At 37.9% G+C, this 22,800-nt stretch overlaps 1 protein-coding gene across 1 annotated transcript in view; it reads right to left on the minus strand.

Moving 5' to 3' along the window:
- STMN2 (stathmin 2) overlaps positions 1–11,176 on the minus strand; it is a 52,573-nt gene extending 41,397 nt beyond the window's left edge. Inside the window, exon 1 of the mRNA XM_069466325.1 lies at positions 11,079–11,176. Within this exon, the coding sequence (XP_069322426.1) occupies positions 11,079–11,097 (19 nt within the window). The 5' untranslated portion in view covers positions 11,098–11,176. The remainder of the gene's footprint in view (positions 1–11,078) is intronic.
- Between the last annotated feature and the right edge of the window lie 11,624 nt (positions 11,177–22,800).

Here is a 22,800-nt window from a genome sequence, read left to right on the forward strand (position 1 = left end):
CCTGTCCTAAGCATTTTTGGGGGGAACTTCTAGGACTACTTTGTAATTTTCACAGGATTTAGCATTCTTTTGAGTTTCGTGACAAGTTGATTTTTCCTATTACACAAAGCTTTACTCTTCTCCTTTTCTTGAGACAAGGTCTCATTCTGTCACCCATGCCAGAGTGCGGTGGCATCACCCTAGCTCACAGCACCTCAAACTCCTGGGCTCAAGCAATCCTCCTTCCTCAACCTCCCTAGTAGCTGGGACTGCAGGCATGAGCCCCATGCCTGGCTAATTTTTCTATTTTTTGTAGAGATGGGGTCTTGCTTTTGCTCAGGCTGGTTTCCAACTCCTGGCCTCAAGTGGTCCTTCTACCTCAGCCTCCCAAAGTGCTAGCATTACAGGCATGAACCACTGTGCCTAGCCCTATCTTTCTGTTTTAATTTTGAAGGCAGCTTTAAGCTGAGATTTAACATGCTCGAACATTTGGGTGTGGGCTGCTTTGTCCAAGCAGGGCTTGCTTGTGCAGTCTGAGAGGGTAGAGAGTGTCAAGGTGTTGCCTGCAAGGGGAAGACATGGGACCAGAAGCAAAGTGAGTACTGAGTCTTACTTCTTGCTTGTCAATCCTCTCACATTTTCTGTGTCTACTTGCTGGAGTTTCCCTGTTTTTGGAGATTCTCTAAGCTTGGTGGCTGCCATCTTGGGCTATCACTCACTGCCCTTCCCTTAAAGCAGGTTGGATTGGGGAAAAGGTGAGTGGGGAATGACTGCAATAAAACTTTGGGTGGGTTAATTGCTTCTTCTGAGGCAATCTTCATTTATGAAGAAGAAGAATCTTCTTTAGAAAGAAGGACCTATTTAAGAAAGAATATTAAATATCTATCTACAGAAGGCCGGCCAGGTGGGTTCTAATAATAAGCCCTGCAAAATGTCAGATGCTGTTGTCTGAGGGATTCCACCAACATTTTATTTCACTTTTCATTATTTAGGAAGTATTTTTCAAAAAGCAAATGGCTCAGTTTCTCACTGTGCTCCTTATTCTAAATGCATACACATTGGTATTTCATAAATAAAATATCCACAGTTATATCTATTGACAATCCCTTGCATTTGTACAGTACTTGAGACGTACTAATCACTTTCACATTTGTTTTCTTGATTCTGACAATGACCCTTTGATATGAACAAGGTAACTATTGCTATTTTACAGGTGCTGTATTAGAGGCGCAGAGAGGAAAGTTGACCTGACCATGGTCAGTTTGTGAGTCAAGACTAAAACACAGGACTTTGGAATCACGCTCCTGGGCTCTTCCTTCAATGCAGCATGAGCAGCACTGCTGGGGAAGGGCAGAGGTGCTGGGGGCTCAGGCTCTCCGTCCTCTTCAGTCCATGTGGCAGAGTTAGGGCAGATCACTCTTACACCAGGGGGCCAGGCTCCCTGGCCTGCTGCTCTGGGCACCCCGCTGGTCACTGCTGTTAGGTTTACTGCAAACGCGGTCCTGGACCAGCTGCATTAGCACCACCTGGGAGCTTGTAGAAATACAAACTCATGGGACCGTTTCAGAGCCATAGGATGAGAACCTCTGGGGGCAGGTCCTAGTTCCTCAAGTTCTGTTGATGCTCAGGAAAATGCGAGAAGCATTCTAACCAGAGACTTCTCTGGCTGAATCGGTTGACAGAGAGATCAGTTAAATATTTAAATTTTGCAGCCTTTTGGTGGATTTAAATATTTTTCCTAACTGATGTTATTGGTATATTATTATGTACTGTCTTGTAATAATTGTAGAATAGTATAATAAAATTGTTAAAATGGTGAGGCCTTCTATTTATAGTTATAAATTACCATTATTATTATTCAATTTTTTGGCATGTACAGAATCTTGTTTTCTTCAAGACTAAATTCCCCAAGGGTGAGGACCATGTTTACTTATATTTTGATAATACCTAGCATAGACTTCAGAACAGAGTGGATGCTCAAATCTGTTTTTAGTTAGTGATGTTAATTATTAATTACATTGGACCGGAAACAAATATGCTTAGTGTGTGGCTTTCCTCACTGTGTACATTTGATTACACGACAATCAAATGAGTGCTAAACCTTATTTGTGTGTGTGTATGAGACATCATATATAATATTCATTTATCACTATATAAATATTATAGGATAGAAAAATAATATATGCAACTTTATTATATATAAAACATATTTTATATATTACATATAACATATATGTAATATATATTAGTCCTGTGTTCTGACCCTGGCTCTGAAGCTTAGCTTACCACATATAAACTTGACTTGAGTAAATTCTTTGAGCTTAAATTTACTCATCTTTAAATAAGGTAACTCATATACTATGCCCACCTCACAGGGATTGTATTTAAAAAGATGAAGCAGGTGAATGTTTTCTAAAAGCAAGGTTCCATATAGATAGATCATACTATATAAGTTTTCTTTTGAGCACTTTTTAGTCTTCTATGTTTATTTGATTTTTTTTTACTGTAAAAGGGAAAAGTCCATCATAATAGAATGAAAAGATGATAATTTTTAAAGTGACGGGAGTGCAGGATTATGTAATCTGTCATCACGAGACTAGACTTGACTTGGGTAATTTTTTATGTGTTTGAACATAACTCTATCCTCACAGTGCCTTGTTCAACTGCCTGAGATGATCGATATGCCTTCCCAATTAGTCTGGAAGTGATAACAGTGCCATCTTGGTGGGATTTTCTGGTTTCAGTTTTGTAGCAGTCAGGATATTATACAAATTGCGTTTTTTTTTTTTCCCATGTGAGTTGGGTTGCTACTCACTAGGAAGCCCAAACTGGACAACTATTAGGTTTACTGTGAGCAGTTTTGTTAAATGGAAATCAAACTTTATGGCTGCATTTCATAGGAGAAAAAATCTTTCAAAAGAGGGAGTAGAAGGCCAATAAAGATTTAATTTACATTTTAAAACACTCGCTTGTAAAAGTATTTGTGAGACTAGGTTTAGATAAACTTCATTCAAGTCTCTTTATCCTGATATAAAGACATACAACTAAAAGATGGACAAATTCATATTACTGATGATGTGTTGTTATACTATGTACTTGTATTAATGAATAATGCACAAACTCCAATAACCAAATGGGTAGTCTTGCAGGCATTGCTTTACAATCTTGGTTAAAAAAAAAATCAGTCCTAGGCAACATTCTTGCTCTATAAAAATACATTATTTTTCATGTGCTATATGAGAGATCTGTAGTTATCTATTTCTTGTCATAAAAATAAATCTTGAAACCTATAATTTTTCGGAGTATTAAATATTTTACTCTGGAGGTCAACAACATTACAAGTGAGAAAAAACTTAAAATGTTTTTCTTATGGTTTTATAGCATAATGTGTAGCTCCTTCTCTTAAGTACAATTCCTGGAGAAGCTGTATTTCCAGATGACTAGCAAAATGATTGCTGAAATGCATTAATTAACCTTTACATTCACATAAAAGTGTTTTGTGAGAACAAATGTACACAAAATGTTATCTTTAATCATGACTAATAAAAATGGTTATTATAAACACAGGTTTTACTACTGCAAATGTCTCCTTGACAAATGACAGGGCCTGGTTCCTTTATTAAAAGATAATTAAAAACGTTTCACAAGGGATTCCGAGGCTTCCCACAGATCTCTCCTTTCTGCCTGCTTTTGAGGTAATAAGATGAAGAGAATCTTGAAGTAATATCTAATAGTTATATTAAATGTGGATGCCTAAACTGTATTTCTCTTTTAGCTCTAAATTTACTTCCTAAAACAAAATATTAAAATTGAATATCTAAGGTATATGCAAGGAGTTAAGGATCCATTTTGAAATGTGCCAACCGTGATGACTCTGATGAGATTACTGGTCATCATAGCGTGTTCACAGCAGACATGGCTGCTGTGCTGAGCCCGCAGAAAACCATGTATTTCGTATATTACAACTCCTGAGGTTTTATAGCTCTCTTTCTCCCAAAGCCTAAATCATGGCAATTATTTTAATAAGCCCCAGTTTAGCTATTAAAACTAGTCCTCACTTTGAAGGTATTTTTTCCTCAAATTGAGTCTGTATCCGGAAAGGACAAGACCACCTCAGGCCAGTTAAACAAAATGGTGGTATCACAAGTTTGACCTTCACAGTGGGAACACCTTTGACACGAAGTGGATATAAGAATAGCAGGAATTGGTTGAAGATAACAGATTCTGTAGTCAGATGGCCTGGGCCCAAATTCTGGATCTGACTGTGTGACCTTGGGCAAGTCACTTCACCTTTCTGTGCCTCAGTTTCCTCACCTGTAATAGAATCTACTTCTTAGGATTCTTAGATGATTAATGTAGTTAAGTGTGTAAAGTGTTTAGGACAGTGCCTCATAGGTTATATGTGCTATAAAAAGATTACAATCCATCAACAAAAGTCACTTCTTACAGAGAATCTGAAATGTCTGCCTACTCCAGAGAAATGATTGTTGAAAGAAAATAGCATTATAGGGAAATTGTTGATAATAGGAGGTAGTTAGGAAGACTTTTGGGTTAAAGGCCTTCAAGTTTAGATTTTTGTCATCTCTAAATGCGACAGCATACACAGCCACACCAGACTGCCAGTGTGAAACGGTTAAAGTACACACCACTTTTGGTAATGCTGTCTGAGTATGCCTCCTTTTCTTCTAATGTACCAGGAATATTGCAGAAACTAAAAGTTTCCCAGCTTCTGAGAGACTTTCAATTGAATAGTTAAAAACAGCATAATAACAATAACAAAGGAATGGCCAATCTTAGGACTCAATCTAACTTCAGGTTGAGTAACAGTATATTCTACCAACTCTGTGGCCAGTTTTATTTGGGATCATGTTTTTAGTGCCCAATTTGGAAAATACTGTATTTCTACTTTGAGACATTTAATTTATAATATCATTTTTGTGGGATGACATATTCAGAAATGTGGTGATGTTCACATGGTCAGCCACTGACCATGGGAGAACTGAAATATGATATCTTTGATGCGATTTCTTGAAGATCCATTTTTTCCCTCTAGGTTGACTTTCTTAGAAAGCTAGAATTGAATAACCGAGGTTGTTTATTGGCTTAAGTAAACCAAAAATCCACGCATAATCTGTTTTCAAATACACAGCCATACTCAATAAATTCTTAACAATTTTCTTATGTGGTATCCAGGAAGACATACTCTGTTAAAATAATGTGGTAAGTAATAAGTATAGGATATATTGAGACAACAATCCTCTGTTTTAATTTCTTCAGCATGTGGAGTATTTTTGGTGAATTAGCTGTATGGTAAATGAGGTTACAAACTTTTGCATATTATCCCACATTCAAAAGGTTCTAGGTTGAACTTTTTGTTCTGTACATTGTAAATGACAATGAGCTAGCATTATTGATTTATCATCCTTCTCAGTGTGGCCACAAGCCACATTCATTTACTCTTAGACACACACACACACATACACACACATCTCAGACACAGTCAAATTCTCATTTTTCACATTTCTCTTGAAGGTCTTCTGGTGAGTTCTGCAATTTGAATATAATTTCAAAAATCCAATTAAGAGAGAGTGATGGTTCAGGAAATATAGTTCCCAGAGGAATAAAATCCCTAAGCATATGAGTTTGGAAGTGAAATATTTTGTAAAGATTGCCATTGTTTTAAAGATGTTAAGACACAATATCAGAGCACATTATGAGGGGTCCATGTATATCACAGCTTTATATTTCTAAAACTGGTGTGTTTGGTGGTCAGAATTAGCATCATCTGGGAGTTTGTTAGGAATGCGGAATGTCTGGCCTCAACTGAGATCTACTGAATCAGAGTTTGCATTTTGATGAAAATCACAGGTAATTCATATGCACATTAAAGTCTACGGAACACAGTAACATGGCACTATTCAATATTTTACAGATGGATTATAGTTACATAAAATATAAGAGAAAAAGAATTCTCCTACCAATGCAAACAGGAAAAAAAAATCCACTTTTGATGATCCTAAAAATTAGTTAATGCTTATCTGTTTCTTTTTACTTCATTAAAATTAACATCAATTTTCTACTAAACTAATGAAACTATTACAAGGAGGTGCTCATTAATTGTTGAAGGCTGATAAAATGTTTGAAATCACATTGGATTTAGTTTAAAAAGGTTTCTTTAAGTGGAAAAGAAAAATAGAAGGTGGGAAAAATAATAACAGCCTGTTTTTGGTTTACCTCCTCAGTATCACATTATATCTGCCTCTTTTACCTACTGACCTGCAGGTTCTCTGCATGTGGGGACTCTGACATTCAGGTGTGTCCTAGACATGGGGCACATTTCAAATAAATGAATAAGTAAACAATGTTTTTGTTTAATTTATTCCTTTATTTAAACATTAAAACATTCTGTTCCTAAATAATCTTACTGTTGCTACTGACATTTTTATGCCATTTGTCCACTACAAAACTCCCGAAGTAACATAAATGATATTATAATAGCAATGAAATAGGAAAGTCAAATCATAAGGGAATAATTAATCAGGGCCTTCCGGATTGTGATCACTCATTTCATTTTATCTCCTTGAAAAACAGCATAAACTCTTTTCATCTACCAGGGTAAAGCATGAGCATAACTTATTGAATAAATAATTGAATGTTCCTGATTTAAAAAAGGATTTTATTAAAAAGCTAATATTTGGGGAAAAAAAAAATCTAATATTTGGAAGTAGGTTTTAAAAAAAAAAATCTACTTCTTTAGAGAACACGATCGCCCTCTAGTGGGGTAAAAAGTTAATGCAGACTCTAAGGTTTTCCAATTGTGAGAATCAGGAAAGAGAACCAGCCGAGGTTCTGGAAACATCTGGGTCACCGGCTAATTCAGTATTTTCTTTTTGTCTGGGTAATATCTTGAATGTTTCATATAAAGTCACAGATCTTGTGACAATAGAATAATGTGTGTTTTTCCACGACCAAAAATGAAATTTGTGTGAGCTGGGGTTAGCTATCAGCAGCTTGGGGTGGCCACGCCCAGGGCCAGGTTTTTGCTCTGGGGCCAGCTTCATCCACTCTTGCATGAGCAGTGAGCTACTGATAGTCGATTTTACTCACCTGGAGTAGAAAATAATTGTGATTGATAAAGCAGGAATTTTCCTAAAGATAGTCTGGATTTATCAATGACAAAATCTTCCATTCAACATGTAATTGACTCATCTTCCATTTCATTTTTAGTACTGATTTAACTTAAAAATTCTGCTTGATAGCTGCTACTAGGTATTCACAGAATTAAGTAACTATTTGATCCTAAAGTATAGGAAGGAAAATTTATTGTATGAATCAGCTTTATGGCTGTCCGAGAGGACATTGTCTGAATCCGAGTAAAATGTAGACTTTTGTAGTATTTTTATCACTGAGAATGAGCAATTTGGTGAAAGTCATATTGTGCCAAAGGATCAAATGCTTATTCCACAATTTATTGATTGGTAATTAAAAAATTAAAAGCCAAAAATAATTAAAACTTTTTAATGCAACAAATAAAACCTTCCTAAAAATATCAATGAAGCAACGGCTCTTACAATAAAAATGCTCCTTTCTCCCTTAGAACAGAATACTACAAATCTGTAAGTCACATGGAAAAACCATTGTGGATTTTGACTAAACAATGTTCTAGATTTTAATATTACAAGTCATCCAATCTTAATTATCCTTTTAAAATATACTTTTTTAAAAAGAGAATTTTAACATGCATAAATAAACATCACCAGGTCTATTAATTGATACCATCATCCTAGCTACCTGCAACATGCTACAGTGGGTCACACAGCATTTACTGCAGGCTCAGCTCACCTGGTAGAACTAAATGTATGAGATTAATTGATAAACTGCTATTTCTCTTTCAGCTTTATCCTGAAATCCTGAACAAATACCCAGTTTTTCACTTCTAGTTATTTATATATCTATTTAGAAGGTGCCCACTTCATTAGAGGAGATAATGGGGAATATTATATGCAACTAGTACAATCATGCTGTATACAAAATTGTTTAATGAATCAGAAGAAAGCACACGCCCTGATGATTAATTGATTATACTTTGCAATTGGAATGATCCCCAAATCTATTATTTTAATATTGCAGAGGTAGTGCTTCTTTTCATAATTTGCAAATGCAGTTTAACTATGGCCAGAAAGAATCCTGGCATTTGTCATATTTAGGGTGGGACTTTTATTGGGATGGCGGCTACCATTTCACGACCGGTGTTTCTGTGTAGAATTCAGACTGTATCAAGAATTAGCAATTGGAAGAACAGTTTTGGGGGAAAAAGTTAAAATTTTGTGCATAATCTATATTTATATGTTTATAGATGTAACTTTACGCTGAAGATCATAACATCTCAATTATTATATATGTAGATTTTCATTCATTTAAGCCAGAATCTCTGCGGAGAATTTTCCAGCAATCGCTGGCACACAAACACTCCCCTTAGCAAGCACCTACACATACACAATCCCGGCAGGAAGCGAAATATATTTGCTTTGTAATTTAAATGAACAACCAGAGACAAAATTTCCATTTTTGAGAGGTGGGCGGCAAGAGGGATTAGGACGAACAAAAAGTGAGTGCAACAAGGGTTAATCCTTAACCAAAGCAACACACGTCCCTTTTGAACAAATGACAACAAATAAGGCCACTGAGTCATGAAATAATAATAATGATTTGAAATGATCATACTGATGACGATGAGTTCGTAGCTGCCCTTTCGCAGCAGAAACCTTTTGGTAGGGATGCAGAGCGCCTAGCAAGATCCACCCCCGCCTCCCATTCTCAGGCGCTTTCTGGACTTGCGGGTGAAACGCGAATCGTGGGAAGCCGGGGTAGCTCAGGACACTGCGCAGAAACCCGTCTCCCCGCGGCTCCCGCGGGGGCCAGCGCCCAGCGCCAGGGAGGGGAGCGCAGGGCGCGGCGCTGGGCTCTGCAGGGCTGGCTGCGCTCCACGCGCCCAGTCGCCACGTGCGCCCCCATCTGGCCAGCGGCCGGCGGCTCTGGGGCCCCGCTGGGAGGGGTGGGGCCAAGCCGCGCCCCGCTGGAGGCGAGGGTCCCTGCTAGAGAGCCCCTCCGCAGGGTCTCCATTCTGGGGAATCATGGAGAACAGAGGGTGGGCCGTGGGCTTGGGAAAAATGGTCCCGAGCTCCGCGGGCCGTGGGTAGGCGAGAAGAGAGAGCCCTCCCTGCCCCAGGGAAGGGGTCACCTCTGCGGTCTCGCGGCCGGGCGGGGTGGGGCCGCGCCTTTGTGCTGCCGGGCGGGGCTCGAGCCAGCTTTTCTGCAGAGCCACACGCGGGCGGGGAGGGGCTCGGGGCAGGGACTGAGAGCGGCGCCGGGTGTCTGCGCACAGGGAGGGGGGCCCGGAGCCGTTCGGGACTGCGGGGCTGGGAACAGAGGTTCCAGGACCGCAGACCACTCAATGGCCTCTCCCATAACCCTCCTTCCGGGCCAGTCTCGGGGCCGTGGTCTTTCCAGTTCTGCAGGGAGGGTGGGGCAGGGCGGAGCCGTCCAGATAGAGCCCTTTCGCCAGCTATTCCCCTCCTCTGCATCCTGCACCGGGACCCGGGGGAGGGGTGCTCCCAGCCGCCACTGGATTGCAGGCTCCTCCCTGCCTGTCCACCCCAGGGCCGCCGAGAGCTGGAACCTTGAAGCACTGCAGGCGAGGCGCAAGACCGACTTGGGATGAAGGCCCTGAATCAAGAATCTTGTTCGGTCTCTCTGCCTCTACTATCTCTCTGTCTCTCCGACATAGGTTAAGTCTGTGAAATTGTCAATATTTGGCCCTATCTGACCCACAAAACGGGAATTTCACGTGGCTCAACTTAAAACCTTGACCTCCTTTTGCTTTTTATCACATGTCTTTATCTGTATTATTATATATACACATAACTAGGTTCCAGAAGCTTTTCCCCAAAAACGATCACAGGAGTTCAAAGACGCCTGTATCCGTGTCTATGTCTAAGCATCCTATGCAATGTGGTTCTGAAAAGAAAAATGTTAACCCACTTTTCCCACCTCTCTCTAAGACAGAACAATGAGGCCAGGGTGGGCAGGGCGGGGTCGGTGGACAGGTCTCTCCTGGAAGCTGCGGCCGGGAGTCAGGAGCGCGGGGCGTGGCGCTGCTGTCCCCGCAGGGTTGGGCCCCTGGTGTCATGCTGCGCTCCCCACCGACCCCCTATCGCTGGAAGATGCAGCACCAGGCGGGGGGCGGGGCGGCGCGGTTCCGCACAGGGTGGGGCTGTCCGCATTGTGCGCCCAGCGCTGCAGGTGCCTCCCCCCCGGGACCGCCGGTCCGCACACAAAGAAACCCCACCCCAGCGCCTTCGCCGCTGTCCCTCCACCCCTCCCCATCGCGCGCTTCCCCGCCCCTGCAGCTGCCCACCCGCGCCCTCCACGCCCTCCGCGACTTCCTCTCTCCGTTCCCCTCCCTTTCCCTAAAACAAAGGAGCAGAGGTCCTACTCGCCCCCACCCCCCGCCCTACCTCCCCGCACCGCGCCCAGGACTAGCGGTTTCTCCGACCAGACAATACCATAAAATGTATTCTTCCCCCCAACCCCCGCATCGTCCCCACCCATCTTTCCAAACAGCCTAGATGGGACCACTTTGACTTTGCATTTTTCTTTTTCCTTTCTCCCAACCTCTCTCTTCCCCTTCCCCATTTTCTTTTTAAACTAGAGAAGAAATAAAGGTCGTTAGAAAGCACTTTTCAAAATGTCCCTTCGCCCCATTTAAGGCAAACAGTTAAGGTAGCTCCCTCCCCTCACGATTGAGCCCTAATTTGAAATACTAAAAAAAAAAAAAAATAAATAAATAAATTTCCTACTCATGGGAGGGCAACTTACCTGCTTCTATCTTTTAAAAGAAATTCTTTGCTTCAGATTTCCAAAAACCCCCTTTCTGCCCTCCCACCTCCCACAGAGCTGCCTCTGTCCTTTCTGGTCCTGTATTACCATTAACGTCTTTTTCTTTATAAAATATCTCAGAATGCCTTCAGAGCCCTAAAAGAGAAGGTGCGAGGTGGGCTCCAGGTAGAGCCCACGGAGAGCGAGGCGCGATGCCTTACCCATTGCTGTTTTAGCCATTGTAGGGATGTGCAGATGCTGAGCGGTGGCGAAGGCGAAGGGTCCGGCTACAGCAGCGGAGAGAGCGAGAGAGAAGACTGAATAAGGCACTGAGTCTGCAGAGTGGGACCGTGCTAGAGAAAGAGCAAGAGGCAGGAGCCCATGAATAATTATCACTCAGAAGCTCAAGCAGATTGGCTCCCAAGGTCCCCTGACATGACTCCCACAGAGTCAGAATCTCCAAGCATTAAATATTGATCGGCCAATGGTGCTGGAGTACAAAGTACCAGAATGCAGTTTGAAATGGAAATGAGTCCTTCGCTGGCGGCTCCCCCCGATTTTGGGGGCCTGATAGTACAGTCCAAGTAGCGTGGAGCCTTAGCCCTGAAGCCTCCTAGGAGCTAAGAACTGGGCTGTGCCTACCTGGGAGCCAGTAGGCTTGACTTTGTTCACACGTTTCATTGCACAGTTCAATGGAAAAGGACTCAGAGACCTGAGAAGTCCTCGCAATATGCTGGCTGTTGGAAAATTGTGTTCAAACACTATGCTTTTACTTTTTCATGTTTTCTCTTTCACCTTTGGCACAGGCCTTGGTAGATTCTAGTCTCCCAGGGCTACCCCATGTCTGGCTATGGTGGCAGCTTAGCGAGCAGACTTGCATTATCATCCTTTATGTTCTATCACAGTTGGACTGAAATGTCCCTGAACTCTTGAAGGTCTCTCAGGAGAGGGAGGCCTAGTGTTTTCTCCCTAGCACAGAGGAAGGGGCTGCCTGCTGCTCAGGAATAGGAATGGTAATTACCGTCCACCTGGGGAGCTGGTGGAAGAGGATGAAAATTTAGCCTCTGGTGCCTGTGTCCTGTCCATCTGGTAACAGGGCAGAACCCATTAGCTGGCTGGTTTAGGCACTGGGATGAATGCCATGCTGCCCCAGAGGTGTAGGATTACACAGACTGAAGCCTTAGTGACCTTTTCAGGGCTCTAAGGAGAACCGTTTACATTGAAAACTTAGAAGAGATGAAGGGCGAGGTCTGGAGCATGATTTTTCTGAGATCCAGAGAGACCCCATTAATCTGGGCCAAGGAAAGATGTCTTCAAGTTTCAGACTGAGCAATGTGGTATGTGAGGATCTTTGAAACTAGTTGCAAAAAGTGCAAACAAGATATTCGTTAATTCCTTCCTTCCTACTTAATATATGTTAGTCTTTAATTCATTCTCTCACTGGACTTAAATATTTATTGAACATTTGCCATGTGCACAGCTCTGAGGCTACAGCAGTGAGGAAAAGTTAGGACTTGCTGTCACAGGGTTTTTTTTTTTTTTTTTTTTTGGGAGAGAGTCTTGGTCTGTCACCTAGGCTAGAGTGCAGTGGTATCATCATAGCTCACTGCAACCTCAAACTCTTGGGCTCAAGCGACCTTCCTGCCTCGGCCTTCCAAGTAGCTAGGACTACAGGTGCGTGTCACCACGCCTGGCTAATTTTTCTTTCCTTTTCTTTTTTTTTTTGTAAGGATGGGCTCCCACTCTTGCTCAGGCTGGTTTCCCCTGGCCTCAAATAATCCTCCTGCCTCAGCCTCCCAAAGTGCCAGGATTACAGGTGTGAGCCACCGTGCCTGGCCTCACGGAGCTTTTAATCACTGTTAATGAAACAGTTCTGAGACTTCATGGAATCAGTCTAAATCCATGCAGACATTATGGTTTTGATATTAAAAGGATAGATGAAGAATTGCTAATTCCAGTGTATTTGAAAATTGAAAGAATAGCACATCGTCGCAATCATGAACATGTATAAAACTCTGACAAGTTTTTAAGTTCATAGAAATGATTGGGATTTTTCTCATTAGTCAAATAAGTTCTTAGGAGCTTTCTATCAAACTGCACTTCAAAATTTCTTTCTATCTTCAGGAATAGTATAGTTTCCAGTACATAAAAGCATCTGAAAAATAGCAGGGCACTCTCCTTGGTGCTGAAATAAATTTCTTCACCTCCTATTAACTTGTAAGACATTTTAACCCTGTGGACATCTTGCTGAATGATAGGAAGCTACTGGAATTGAAGCAATTCTGAACTGCTGAATCATGGTGAAAATAAGAGATGAAGTGGAGATCAATAAAATTATTTCTTGAACAGGAAGATTAGAAATGCTTGTTCCTGTCATTGTACAGGTCTGTGACTATGACACAGCAAGAGAGCGATATGGAAGTTGGCAGTGTTTGGGAATAAATAACCATTTTCTCCCTCTCTGCAGTGATTTCCCACTTTAAGTGTGAGAGTTAGTTAATTCCCTCTTACTGGAGCAGTTATCAATCACGAGATGCAGGATCTTCAGCATGTCCGTGTGACTGATATCTTTAAAGTATTCCTCTTCTCCCCAGCACACCCTTTCCCCTCAGGCTGTGTGTCATCTCTACATATTTTTCAGTTTCCTTGGAGAAGAAGGGCCCTAAGTCATGTCATTAATGTCTGTAACAACTACAATGGGCAGTTGAATGAGATCTATTGCACTTTTGATCACTATAAGGAAAACAAAAGAAAACAATTATGCCACTGTCCTAATCTCTCATTCTCTGATGAATATTATTTACTGATGGATGGAAGTATGAGGGGTCAATATATACAGGGCCAAGTGTCAGATGTGTGACTCTCTTCTATTTCTGCCTTTCTGGGTGCTAGACACCTAACTTCAGTTATGTATGATTTTCAAATAATGTCAAACAAGCAAAGGAGTAGGTTAATATGACTTACTACAGAATATAGAGGTAGCAGGCTATTGTCAACTGGCTTAGAAAAACTAAATAAATTCAAAGAGCTGTGTCATTATCAATTATTGTTTCTTATTTTCTTTTAACATTACAATGTGCTATCATGCATATTGGCCTGGGAGAATAAGGACAAAATAGGAACATAAAAATTATTTGATATTTAGTAGTTTATTCACTTGTTTCTGTAGCCAATTTATTTATTCAACAAATATTGATTTAATGAAGTTTCAGGCTTTTATATTATTATATAATGTTAGTCAAGCTTTCCCTTAATGGCTAAAAAATACAAAATGAAGACAAATGTAACACTCATTTTAAGAAAATATTATTAATTTTGGAGGTGACTCTTACTCTATGTATTAATATCAGTTAGAGTATCTTTAGTCGCAAATAATAGGAAAAAATAACCCAAACTTGCTCTGATAATAAAAGAGCATTTGTTGGCTCATCTAACTATAGCGGTAGAGTGGATCTCAGAGGTCTGGAGTTGACAATCAACTTTCCCTGAAGTAAATACTAGATCTGTATGGTAAAATAAGGACAATAGTACCTATGTTACACGGATTTGGATAGATTAAAGGGTTATCATGTATAACTGCCTAAATCACCATGGATATTTAATCAATTTTAAAATACAATTACTATGGGTATGGCTTCCAATACATTTAAACTTTTTAAGGGTAGAGACTTAGTAGTGTATATCTTTATATCTTTTCTGGTAGTTGGCTTCACGATCACATAGTAGATAGTCAATAAATGCTTGTGAAATAATAATAACAATAAATAATACACTGTTGAAAATGATTCAAGATGATTGAATCCAGTGAAGCCATATCGTTGCTTTCAATCACGCTTCTTGGCTTAGCTCAAGTTGGGAGCAGATATTAGGGTGTTTACTAGTGTTTATTTACTTATATCCTGCCCCATTCCCAAAAGAACATAAGTGAGTAGAGCTCACATCAGAAGGCCCTTGTAAATTTTTGTTATCTTTAATAGCACTAAGCTGAAGCTATAGAAATCAAAGACTTGCTAACAGAAATTTTAATTACTATGGGGTTATAGCCTATTGTGTATTGTCTCAGCAAGGAGGCCTGAGATGTTGATTTCTTTCCAAACTGGAAGAGGAACAGTGGCTTTGGAGGATTAGCTGATGTCATCTAATATAGTCATATGATTTTCTGCTATTAATAATCAAGTGTCTCAGAGAAATCCTAAAACAATTATTAAAAGTTAGTGAGATATGGAAAACATTGTTAGAGTTAACCGTTTTAATTTGACCTTAGTTGATTACAAGGGAAGTTTGAGATATAAAAGCCACAGAATTTTTTTAGGTAGTTAGAAATTTAGAATATATAATGCAGTTATAGCCAAAGATATATAGAGATGCATCTAAAATACACACATGAAAAAATAATTGACTAACGTTTTGATTATTTTGCCATATTTAAATCCTTAAAGATTAATGAAACATAAAATAAAAGGATCATATGTCCTTTAACAGTTCTACTGTTCAGTATGGTTTATTCAAAAGGAAAGTCATTCCAAGGAGGGAGAGCTAGTATTCTTTATTAACAATGAAATCTATATTGTTCAGGGATTTGCCAATGTGGTAGAATTATTTATAAAACAGAGAATGAACATGTTTTATTGTTTTCCTCTTAAATTAGTTATTTAAAATGAAAAATGCCTAGTTAATTATTATGTTCTTTTCTGTACCTATGATTTTCTTCATGTCCAAATGGGACTTATATATATTAGTAATTAGTATAATTCACCCCTGAAGCAAAACTACTTATTGAAATTAGTAAATCCTATTGATGATTTTATAATTGAACTTTTCTGGAAATGAACTTGCTCTAATCATAAGAAGGGATTGATATAAACTTAATAAGCCAAATCTTTACATTAAATTGGTGGTGTTGAAAAACTATTTGCTATGTTGGCAGTAATTACTGTAACTTTTTCCTTCTCTCCATGAGTTGATTTACAGCTTGAGTCCAGGGAGAACATTAGTTGGACACCATTGAAGCTGGGAAGTTGCTTTCCTTTGGGATTTCACTTACCATCTTAGTTTACAACCACTGAGTGAGAACACAGTGGAGACAACACTAAAGTGCCTGGAAGAGAAATCTAGGAGAAGTGTGATTCACTTCTATTTATTTTTAATAAATAGAGTGCGATAATTTATTTTATTCTTTTAAACAGAAGCCCTACTATGGGCATTGCAGTATACATACAGTACCATTAGTTTGCTTAGGAACTTTGTTTTTCTAAATCAAGCTGGAAGGGGAAGGGTTTACAGAAGAAGAAAAGAAAAAGCATTTTATTATACTGCCTTCCAGGGAGATTTCCCATTAGTCATTTATTAACTCATTCTCTGACCCTCTGAACTTTCTCCACTCTCATCCTGCTGTATTATCAAATGGAATTGAATTAATAGATGTAGGTCATATTTTTAAAAATCCATTTTACCAAAAATTCAATTTGACAGTAACATTAGCCTTGAACTCAACTATATACAACAGAATCTCATTCCACTTTTTAAAAAAATCTCTTCACATATATAATGACTCTTCCTTTTTTTGATTGCTTCCTGAATCACAGGCTAAGAAACTACACCTAAATTTTTAGTTAGTTCAGCAAAAATGAAGCAACGTACAGTTAGACAGCAAATGCTGCCTATTGTGGCAGAAAAGAAATTGCCCATAGATTTGCAGATGCATTATTTGAGTTTATTTAGAATGTACAGGAAATGTCCTCTTTTGGAAAGAAGATTCTAATAGATTTTTAATTACTGTGGGTTATATGTACATCCCTAAATCTTTTATATTAAATATTTACATCAAAATATAAAAATACTGTATTTAACTTTTTGTCATAAACTATTTCAAATGGACAAGAGAGAGCAAATAATGAACTTGTATCAATTAAGTTAAAAATTTACAAAGATTTTATTGCTTCTATTTCTTTTTCTTTTCTTTTCATCTTTGCTGAATTCTTTAAAAGGAAGTCTCAGACATCATTTAAATCCACTCTTGCATACTTAAGATTCTTTTAAAAATATGAACCTTTTCTTACACAAATACAATTCTATTATTACACTTAATTTTAACAATACTTTATTGGTATCATCTAGTATCTGGTTCATAAATCACATTTTCATGATTATCTAAAGAATGTTTTTTTTAAAAAACAGCTGTTTTGTTTAAATTACGACCCAAATATGGGCCACTCATTCTATTCCCTTTTATGTTTTTTAAATCTCTTTAAATGTGGAGCAGTCCTCCCTTCATTTTTCAAATTCCTGTCATTGACTTAGTATAGAAACTAGGTCATTTATCCTATGAACTTTTTTACATTCTAGATGTGACTATTCGCTTCCAATATAATCAGTTAACTTGTTCCTGTCTCCCTGCAAATGCAAATCAACTTTTGAGGCTTGATTAGATTCAAAATCATCTCCTCAAAGAATAACTCTGATATAGTCAGTTTAATTAAAAGCACAGCTGATATTTATTGACATGTGCTGGAGATCAGTTGGGGAACCAAGGCAAGGGAGGGTTTATAAAAAAGCAAAACCCACAGCAGCCTGAGGACCAGTGAGATATTTTTTGTCCATGGGTATTAGTTAAAACTTAACAGGGAGAGCATTTCCCCCAAAGAAGACTGGTATTATCAGGGAAGGCAACATTACTTATGAATCTTCTGAGAAATACTGTGACAGAAGGTGACAGCAAGTGGTATGTTTTGTTTCTGGGTGTGGCTACTGTTGAACTCTGCTGGACTTCTGCTGAACTCTTTGTTCTAGTTAAGTCCGCACCATTTCTCTGTTATAATTAATACCTTTGTCCCATTTTTGGTCAAAATCTGCTGAGTGAGCTGTGAGGGCTTCAGTCTTTTTGATGCAGTATTGAAATGGACTGAATATTTATGTCCCTCCACCCCCAATTAATATGTTGAAATCTTGAACCCCAAGGTAATAGTACTAGGAGGTGGCACCTTTGGGAGGTGATTAGGTCATGAAGGTGGATTCCCTCATGAATGAGATTAGTGCCCTTATAAGAAAAGCCCGAGAAAGCTCCCGTTCCACTTTCACATGTGAGGACACAGGTAGAAGTGCCATCTATGAACCAAAAAGCAGGCTGTCACCAGACATCAAATCTACCAGTGTCTTTATCTTGGAGTTTTCAGCTTCCAGAATTGTGAGAGGGAGAAAGAACCATCCCACCTACCCTTTACGCTGGGCTCCAAGCCTCCCGCAGGTTGATCTCTGTCAATATCTTGCCTCTTCTCATTCTGCTCTGCAACTTCTTCCCATGGAATCTCTGGTACATTATGGCACTTTTCCCTTGGAATTATACCCAGTCTATGATTGTTTGTTTTTTTTCTTTTTCATCTAAAACTTTTCCTTCTTCCTGAAATGATCTGGCAGCTAACGTCTTTGGTCAACCATCTTGACTCCCACCCCCTGTAATTTTCTTTTCTCATAGTGTCCTTTTCTGTCTTTGATATCAGAATAATGCCAGCCTGGTAAAATGATTAACTTAATTTTTAAAAAAATTTAAACTTGTATTGCTCTTCACTTACATAGAGTACTTTAATACTTAATACAATTGAATTTTACTTATAATATTAAATTATTTAATAATGTTAAAGTATAAAATTATTTAATATAATTATTAAATTTTAGGCAAAGTTATATTTTACTTCATATTATTAAATTTAAATTTTACTACTTATTAATATTAAATTTAATTACATATTTGCATGATTCTACTATGTGTATATAATTTCAAAATAAAATTAACAGTATTATTGCTAATGACTAGACTGCTGTTAAGATTCCTTTCAAACTCTATTTGTCCACAAAATATATTATATTTCACTGAGTATGAAAAGTCAAAAATACTGTGTAGAGACATGATTTTTTTGTGTGTGTTTATGTCTATAATTTGACATAAAATTAGATTAACTTTTTCACTTGGTTTTATACTTTAGGGCTTTTGTTTCAATTCCAATACCTTTTATCCTCTTTCCTCTCTTCTTTCATCACTACCCATTTTTAATAATCAGTTGTTCGTTAGTACAAAAAATTTCTTTTCCAAATTTAATTTGCTAAATAAATGCAAATTCTTTTTCTTATGTAAGAAATAGAACATGATATATGTTAGTTTGCAAACTTATTCTTTCACTAATTAATATATCCTGGAGAATATTTTATATCCATATATAGCAATCTTCTTCATTCTTTTTATGCCTATATTCCTTTTTAAGGCTTAATATAATATTTAATTTACCATAATTTATTTAACCAGTCCCTATTGATGGACATTCGAGGCGTTTCTCATTTTTAGTATGAAAAATAACTTTGCAATGAAATTACAGAGTTTTAATGTACCTTGTACATAAAGTACTTCATAATTTTGTCATTTTTGACAGATTTCTAGAAGTGGGTTTACTGAGTCAAAAGGAAAATGCATAAGTAATTTTACTAGATATTACCATCATACCTTTTTGCAAACTCACCTCCTATGTGGTTGCTCCATCATAACAAAATAATATATTCTTGAATTTTTGACGGTCTTATGGGTGAGAAGCGATATCTTAATTAAATTTGTTTAATTGATTATTTTCTCATATGTTCCATTTCTATTTCTATTTCTGTTGTTTGTTCACATCTTTTGTTCAAGTTTCTATGTTTTTTTGGTCTCAATTTTTAGGATATCTTTGTAGGATAAAAATATTATCCTTTTGTCTATGATATAAATTACGTGCATTTTTTCTTATTTGTCCTTTGTCTTTGTTGATGGTATTTCTTCCTATAGAAGTTTTTTTATTTCTTATATTAGTGCTGTCAAACTTTACTTCTTTTATGGCTCCTCAATTTTGAGTTCAGGATATTTTCCCCATACCCAGGGGAATTTTATTTTTATTTTTCTATTGCATTCATTTTATTTTTCTATTGCATAATTTCTTTAATTGAATTTTATATTTTAGATTTCCGATCTATTTGTTGTCACTGTGAAATAAAGATCTACTTTTATATTTTTCCTTTGTTCCAATACCATTTTAAAACATCCATCCTTTCCGTACTGATTTTTTTTTTTTTTTTTGATATGGGGGTCTTGCTATGTTGCCCAGGCTGGCTTTGAACTCCTGGGCTCAAGTGTTCCTCCTGCCTCAACTGCCTGAGTAGCTGGGACTACCGGTACATGCCACTGCACCTGGCTTTTTCCTCACTGATTTACAATGCCACCTTTGTCATAGAAAAATAATACTTTTAAAGTTCAAAAGTTCGTACAAACATTTGCAGTATCAGCAATATCAGAGCTAGATGTTATTTTCAATACTTGACAGACACAAACTGCTTTCATTTTAAATAATGTCAACTCAAACTCATCTTTGAATTTGGCTATAAATATTTCATGCTAGGCCTTCTTTAAATGCAAATAAATTAAAAATAGAAATAAAATTTCCAAGATAATATCATATGCTATACGACAAAGATCTACAAGGCATAGACTGTAATCAGCTTATAATTTAATGGGAGAGACAGACACATAATGAGATTTCTTCAATATAATGGTTATTATTGACCTAAGCACAGTATCTGCAAAGATATATATGTGGACGTGGATTTTTCAAAAGCAAGATGTAAAGAAACTATAAAGGCAAAGCAAAGCAATCACATTCATTTTATGTGTAGTCTTTTATATTTTAATGTTGTTTGTCCCAATTCTTATTTTCAAGGTAGACCTAACAGACTAGCAAATCAAGCTGAGTAATTCAAAACAATACACAAATAAAAAGAGAAAATAATTCCTTGTGTGAAAGGCAGAGCACAAGGCTGATGGATTTTTTTTGGTTCTGGTGAGGAAGAAACTCTGTATTTCATAGGCCAGAGTCCTTTGAGAAATCAAAGAAACTTTGAATTCTTTTTATATTTAGTATCTGAAAGGTTTAATCACTGAGGGAGAGGTTTCCACCCTTGAATTGTCACCCCCAGGGTTGACGATACCAGATTAGATGGAACACTTTTCAACCCCGTGACGTGGTGTACTTGCTTTCTGCCCGAGGTTTTAATTTTAATTGACTTCCCTGCCCCCTTTCTCAGGGTTCAAAAGGACTTTTATTATTGGGAAAAGAGTAGTTTTAATTTTCCACTAGAAGGTTAATTAAAGATCAATTTTCATTCTTTTCCTGCTAGGTGTTTGACTGATCAGAAGACCTTTTCCTCGGCCGTCAGATGTTGAGGAAACTAACTGGAGGACGGGTTCTGGGGACAAAGACATGTGAGCCTGCCTTCCCACAGGAAACTTTTCAGGAAGAGCAGCCAGGGAAATGTGTTTTTCCTTCAGAAGAAACCTCAATCCCGGCCTAGCACTGGATATTGAAATGCTACCCTGGGGAGAGAGGTGATAAAAAGCAGTTAAAGAGATGTCTTAGCTAACAGCCTTTTGTGAGAAATAGCGTGTCATTTTTCAATCAATGTCATTTCCAAGTCCTGCAAGAAAATTATTTGTGGGGAGTGGTTATCTGACAATTCATGTATCATTCTGATCCACATCTGCCCCCTAGGGTTGGTCAGATGGATTTAGAAATTTAATTTTAAAAAGATATCACTTTCAGTTGCTTTTTTGGAGTTTGGTTGGAGTGTTCACATGACCTTTCAGGTCTGGGTTGTATTTGTATTCATGGAATTACTGTACTTGCCTCCTTAAAATCTAGCAAAAGGGAATATTTAAACACAGATCATGGATCATCATAAAAATCATAAGAATCAAAGATGTAAAGAAAAATGAAATTGACCACCTAACTGCAAAATAGGACTTCTTTCACCTTCCACCGTACTTTCATCAGAAGAGGGCACAGAGACCCATTGTTCCTCACAGGTTTCCAAGTCAATGGATGCTTTTTGATGTTTGGCCCACAAATAGAGGACGTATAACCATTTCATATAAGTAAGTATAATTTTTTGAATACTTACCTTATACTAGTGGCTTAATATATACATTACATATTTACAATGATTATATTTGATTTGGTTTAATTATTCTGTTAACCTATGAGATAAATACTACTGTCCCTATTTTATAGATGCCAAATCTTAGGGCTAGGAGAGTTTAATAACTTGTGCAAAGTAACAAAATTACTAATATTCGAACGAAGGTCCATCTTATTCCAAAGCACATGTCTTTAATAATCATACATTATTTGTATAAAAACCTAAAAAAGTGTTTGGGTTTGGAATTTTATTTTATCCTTAAAATATATGTTAGAAATGTGATGTGATATCTTAGAGAAAAATGAGGAGAGGTCATGACCAACGATTTGAAGTCTGGACACCAATTCCTATGGTATCATATGTGGATACTAAGGATGTATATTTAGCTATGTGTCTATGAATGAATAAATGGACTATTAAGTTTTTGACTGAGACATCAGTAGGTATAGACATATCTAGAAATTCCTCAACTAGTTGATTGGATTGTTGCATACTGTAAGTTGGTTATTAGGAACTCAATACACAATTTCCTATAGGATCAATGTTATACATCAGGCTTATGTACTAAAACCAATGCATAAAGCAGTCATAATTTTATCTGTTTGTTTATGGTCATATCCCCAGACTCATGTGTGGTGCCCGGAATGTAGTAGATGATCAAAAATATTTTGTTAAATAAATAAATTAATAAATGAGTGAAAGAAACTGAAAAATAATACTAATCACATTAAAGATCTAATTGTTACTTATATGATGGCCTCCATTGAAAAGAATGTATTCAGAATTCTAACTTGAAATGTCAGTAACTTATTGCTCCTCCCTGCTTTCCTGAATACACAAAAGTATGAGTGGAGACGCTTCATCAGGCTACCAGTTTATTCCCCTTAATTTGGGAAGAGGTGTCCAGCAGGCCTAGTATCACTGCATTAGGGTGAGGGGCTGAGAGGGAATCTTGGG

Source organism: Eulemur rufifrons, chromosome 3 (genome assembly GCF_041146395.1).
Source record: "Eulemur rufifrons isolate Redbay chromosome 3, OSU_ERuf_1, whole genome shotgun sequence".
NCBI classification, from domain to species: Eukaryota; Metazoa; Chordata; class Mammalia; order Primates; family Lemuridae; genus Eulemur; species Eulemur rufifrons.